Genomic DNA, 6,000 nt, shown 5'->3' on the forward strand with positions numbered 1-6,000 from the left:
TAAAACAGAATTTCAGTAATAAAACTATCATTAAGTAATAAACTTATCGAACAAAGTGGTCTTAATTAATTTCCGAAAACTGCAATAGGATAACATAGCTTGCTGACTACATTTACCTAACCAAGATTGTTGCCTACCAGCTTGAAATGCTCGGGTCCTATCTAAGAAGGTCTTATATCTACACTAGAGAATGACACGGTGGCGGTTACACGCGGCTAGCCGCGTTTAGCCGTGGGTAACCCGCCAAAACGGGGAAGAAAAAATAGTGGCCTCTGCGGGACGGGGAAAAGGCCATTCACCGCCCTGTGGAGCGGTGAATGGACTTGTCCCCGCAGTGAGGCAATCAAGATCGTGCGGTCCCCGCCATCTCCCTCCCTCCACCTCACCTTTGAATTGGAAGAGCACCGCCAGTTGAATTTCTGCCGGTCCGCACAAAGAAAAAAAAAAAAAAGCCTCTCCTTTTCTCCTGCTCTTATCGCCATGCAGCAGCTACTAAAGCCGACAGGAAGTCTATCCGACGTCAATTCTGACGTCGGAGAGGACATTCTGGGCCAGCCAATCGCTGCCTGGCTAGCCCAGAACGTCCTCTCCAACTTCAGAATTGAGTCTGAAAGAAGACTTCCGGCTTTAGCAGCTGCAGCATGGCGGTAAGAGAAGAGGAAAAGGACGGAGGCTTTTTTTTTTTTGAGCGGCAGGGAGGCAGCAGGCTGGCTTTGGCTAGGTAGGGAGAAAGGTAGACAGGCACAGGCAGGCAGGCAGGCTTCAGGGGTGGGGGTGGGACAAAGTGTGGAAGGAATGAGAGGGACATAGGAAGGAGGCACCAGGGGCACTAAAGACATGGGAAGGAGGCACTGGGGGCACTAAAGACAGGAAGGGGCACTAAAGACATGGGAAGGAGGCACTGGGGGCACTAAAGACAGGAAGGGGCACTAAGGACATGGGAAGGAAGCACTGGGGCACTAAAGACATGGGAAGGAGGCACTGGGGGCACTAAAGACAGGAAGGGGCACTAAGGACATGGGAAGGAAGCACTGGGGCACTAAAGACATGGGAAGGAGGCACTGGGGGCACTAAAGACATGGGAAGGAGGCATCGGGGTTACTAAGGACATAGTTACTGAGGTGACTGAGCTTGCGGAGATGGGGCGGAAACAGGGTTTTAAAATTTTAGTCCTAGTAGTTTGCCGGTCCACAAAATAATTATTTTATTTCTGCCAGTCCACAGGTGTAAAAAGGTTGAAAACCACTGATGTAGAGTATGCCGGCTTTCTTTTTCACCAAGCCGTGCTCGCGTTGATCAATCTTCTCCTCTCTTGCAACTTCCTGTTTCCGGTTGCGTCAGAGGAGAATATTGAACAAATGAGCACCCGCACATGCGGCTGGGTGAAAAAGAAAGCAGGCATACTCTACATCTAAGGTGAGATGGAGGGAGGGAGATGGCGGAACACTGCAGTCGGTCGGGTGTCTGCTGTTTTTGTATCACTGCCTGCCTGCGTTCATGTTCCAGATCCTCTTTCATTTTTAGTGTGCACAATTGACCTGATTTGAGCTATAGGTGAACATGGGGGACACGTCATTGAAAGGGAGGACAAGTTAATTGATTTATTTTATGTTCGGTTTTTACTACAGGGCCGAGGCACTGAAACAGATTCTCAGTGCAGTAGTAGTAGAGGCAGAACTCTCTTCTGTCTTCATGGTGTTTCGCAGTACTGAGGCTTATATGGATGCTGCGGGGACGGTGACGGGGCGGTGAATGGGATGGCAGTGGCGGTGACGGGGCGGTGAAAGGGATGACGGTGACGGGACGGTGAAGGGAAAGGCGGTGACTGGGCGGTGCAGTGACGGGGACAGATTTTTTTCTCCGTGTCATTCTCTAATCTACACCCATTAAAGAATGAGGTACAGAATTCATTTCGTTTCTCTGCCATTTCCTTCTCCTCTCTTCAACATCGGTCCAACTGGCAGCCTGAATACCAAGTTCATAGTGCAAGCTTGTGAGGCAGAGTTCTTCTCCATTTGTTCCAGCTTCACTTCTGAGCTGAGGCAGGCAGACTCCACATGGCACAATAATTACAGCTATTATAGCCTATGGGGAAAATTGGTGGGGTCTGGAAAAGTGAAATTTGTGGATTTCTGGGACCAGAACTAGTGTCCCCCCTCCTCCCAAATCCCTTTGCCTGTAATTTTTAAAATTCAGGGAAAACCCTCCCTCCCCCTGGGCCGTTTTTGACACAAATTCGCTGATGAAGGCCATCTTGGATTTTAAATAGTCCTTTTTATCTAGAGCCTCCATCTGCCTCAAAACCCCGGGATTTTGTTTAAAATCAATAGGGATGGATCCCTCGGGCCTTTTTACCCCTGTATCATGCCAGGTTTGTGCTGGATAGTCAGCTAAGGAGCATCTATGTGCCAAGGGGCATGCGGGGGAGGGGCCGGTAGCCTTGCGTCAGTCTCCTCTGAGTCCTCCAGGGCGGGGGATCTACAGAAAGCTCTTTCCCAGGGAAGAGCCCTTTCAAAGGAGATTTGGCTAAGCACAGACATGTGAAATGCTGCAAACTACAGGAACATTCAGGGAATCCTTGCTAAAGTCGAGACCTCCTGTGCAAGACTTCACCCCAGATTTTGTGAGTTTCAAGTTCAAGTTTATTAGGTTTTTTATACATCGCCTAAAAAGATTATCTAAGCGATTTTGCAATCAGGTAGTCAAGCATTTTCCCTATCTGTCCTGGTGGGCTCACAATCTATCTAACGTACCTGGGGCTGATATGGAATGCTTATTTAAACTTCCAGGGTCCTCCAGCTTCTGCTGAAGGCATGATAGTGAGGGCAGCATTGGGGATTAGTCCTCAGCCTGTGCCAGCGCAGATGAGGACCCAGAGCTGGACCAGGATGTCCAGTTTGACTTTGACATGGAAGGTCTGATTCCATGTCCTTATTGTCCCAGGATGCAGTTTCCCTTTCAGAGTCTGGTTCTTTTCATGAGACCAGTGGACAAGAATCGGTGATGACCCTACAGTGTGACAGCCATTCAAAGCATCAGAGCTCCCGGGCTTAATAGCTAATTTGCTGCATGAATTGCAACTGGAATTTCTGTCAGCCTCTACATCACAGTGCTCAATTATGAGCAGCTCAGTGACTCTGACCATGTTCTTTCCCTCGTATTCTGATATCAGAAAGCGAGTCACTGACCAATGGGAGTCATTGACCCTGTGAGAGGTCAAGACTATAGCCAAGCTTTACCCCATGGCTCTGGATTTTCAACAGCTGTTGGTTAAGTTGAAGGTGGATTCGCAAGCAGCACAGGCCACCAAGCAGATTTCCCTGCCCAGTGAAGGAGGTGTGATATTGAAGGATACTCAGCACCGCAAGATAGACAATTGCTTTTAATATTTAAAGTGATATTGCCAGTACTAAAAATCTCTGTTGCAAACAGCTCATTTAGATCTGAGGTATCTGCTCACTTTCATATTCCAACCTTAAGAAAAATGTATTATGAGGAAACTCATAAATGCTTTTTTCAAATGCTGGACCATTACTGTGGAACCAACTTCTCAAGAAAATAAGAAATGCAGACACACAGCAGTATGAAAAAAATGTTGAAAAGTCATTGGTTTGTTAAAACTTATGGTGGTAATATAAATTTAGAGAATGATGCAATAAGTTGAACTAGGAACAAGGATAAAAATAAGTGTATGATTATGAGCATATATTTGTTTTTGGATGATGTACAACACAGAAAAAATTGAATGCAAGATAGAATTTTATGTAATAGTTTGATATGTATGGCCATGTTTGTTCTGACATTTATGTTTTAAAGCTCTTTCCTTAGTTATTTCTTTATTTTTATGTAGCTTTGTGCACTTCTTGGATATAAGGGGGATTATAAGATAAAATCTAAACCCTAGAACTGATCTAGAATCAGTCTGTGACGTACTCTTTCTGCTAAAGGGAGCAAGGAACTAACATCTTGCTTAAGCCTTTGTTTTTAAGTAATTCTACTGTTTTCTTACCTACAGGAAATACTTGGAGAAATATGGGTTGCCATCAAAAAAAGACTAACGTGATTTAACAGCAAAACTGCCTGGCTGGAACTGATGATACAGTACAAGAATGCCGTGTGGCTTTTAGGGTTGGGAATAACACAGGGATGGGGGCCTTTTGTGGAACTTCTATGTGATCTCTGAAATATCCAAATGTTTGTGTCTCCTAAAAGGCATGGACAGACCTAAGGCTCGACCCGACAGGCTGCTCTTTGGACTTGGATGTCTGCATGTCCAATTATGCATGAAATTTGGTTTCACAATTAATTCAGCTTGTTCAGAGATCTGTGATTACATTTTTTGTATGGGATGGGAAGTTTTTAGATATACTCAATACAATGTGAGACTCCCAGTGCCCTTTTTATCAATCTCAGATATAAGTATTTTGTATTTTAGGCCTTAGTAAAAAGACACACACTTTTCTTGGACTACTTAGTACAACATTATTTTCCTTCAGAATCAAGTAATTTTGCTTTTGCTGATTTATTTCCCGCTATAATGAGTCTAAGTTCAGAATGGGTTGGGGGGGGGAGGTTGGGGCAGGACTAGCATCTTGTTTCATATTTAGGTAATATGCAGAGCGTCCAGAAAACTTGAGTTTAACACACCTTCAAGTCACTTCCTGTCTTACTGCCTCAGTTCATAAATAAGAATAGAATAATACCAATGTCCCTCTTCACTCTGTCAAATGTCATGCAGTACTGTTGGAACAAGCTGCTGTGACATCTACATTTTTTAAAAAACTGCATGTATATTTCTGAAGTCATATGATTGTATAAAGCATTTGAATCCTGGTTGGATGAAAGGTGCTATATAAATTTTGTTCATCATTGTGAATATTTTGTATATCAAGTCTGATATGGAACCAGTACCAAAATTGCAGGTGTGCATCAGGCTAGCCACTGTTAAATGAGGCTATGGGAAAAATGTAGATGCAATAAACTTGCTAGTTCTGTAAATTTTTCAAATTTCTCCAGTTTTCTTCACTTTATTGCATTTTACTTCTCCCTATTCCTCCAAATTATTTGCTTATTTTCTTGGCAACTTTCTTGATCTGGAAGCTATTTGCTCAATGTATTTTAGGTTCTGAAAAGGTTGACCAGCCTCTGTGTCTAAGGAGAGAAATGGAAGAGAACCTACTTTTACAGATGAGAAATGTTTCTAAAAAATAACAAGCCCACCTGTGAAAAATTTGCAAGTTACTATGGGCTAGATTCACTAAAGACACCGATCATGTCCCGACCACCTTGTGATCCCTTGACGATCCTAACCCGATTCACTAACCTTACTCCCGATCCGCATCCGATCCTCGCATGCAAATGAGGGGGTATGGCATACAAATACAGGCAGGCAGTGATTCATTAAAAAAAAAAAAAAAAAAAAAGAGGTACACCGACTGGGCTGGCTGATTGAAAAATAAGCGACTGCTGAGGACCAGTCGCTCAGGTACTTTCCAACTGCCCTGCTCTCTGCTCTTTCTGCCCTGCTCTCTGCCCCCGACTCTCCTGCCCTTCCCCGCAGTGCAAGCCTATAGGTTTAAAGCGGGTTAAAACCACGAGCTCGTGAAATAAAAAAAAGTAAAGTAAAAAAGATTCCAGCTCTGCCGGGCACAGAGGGCCAGCGCATGCGCAGACCATCTACAGGTAAAGATGGTCTACACATACGTCGGGATCGCTAGAGAGCGATCCATGCAGTCAGTTGGCGTGATTCCAATCGCCCTCATTTGCATGAGGATGCTTCGTGAATCAGCCCCCTGGCCACAGATCGGATCCATAGCTTTAGTGAATCTAGCCCTATGTTCTTTCTGTTAAGTTGTCTTGATGTGCCTATTAAATTAGAAATTACTTTATTACTGTAGTTAGAAATGGTATGGTGTAGATATCGCCTAGTGGGAGCTCAAGTGGTTTGACAGAGACCTAATTTACCAATCCTGTCTCTCTTGGACTTTTCATAAAGTGCTC

The 6,000-nt window shown here is 44.4% G+C and overlaps 1 protein-coding gene across 5 annotated transcripts in view; it reads left to right on the forward strand.

Moving 5' to 3' along the window:
• Positions 1–4,998, forward strand: part of AUP1 (AUP1 lipid droplet regulating VLDL assembly factor) — a 104,640-nt gene extending 99,642 nt beyond the window's left edge. For all 5 annotated transcript variants that reach the window (XM_033955200.1, XM_033955192.1, XM_033955175.1 and 2 more), the window contains one exon: positions 4,016–4,998. In XM_033955200.1, the coding sequence (XP_033811091.1) occupies positions 4,016–4,058 (43 nt within the window). In that variant the 3' untranslated portion in view covers positions 4,059–4,998. The remainder of the gene's footprint in view (positions 1–4,015) is intronic.
• The last annotated feature ends 1,002 nt before the right edge of the window (positions 4,999–6,000 follow it).

Source organism: Geotrypetes seraphini, chromosome 1 (genome assembly GCF_902459505.1).
Source record: "Geotrypetes seraphini chromosome 1, aGeoSer1.1, whole genome shotgun sequence".
NCBI lineage: Eukaryota > Metazoa > Chordata > Amphibia > Gymnophiona > Dermophiidae > Geotrypetes > Geotrypetes seraphini.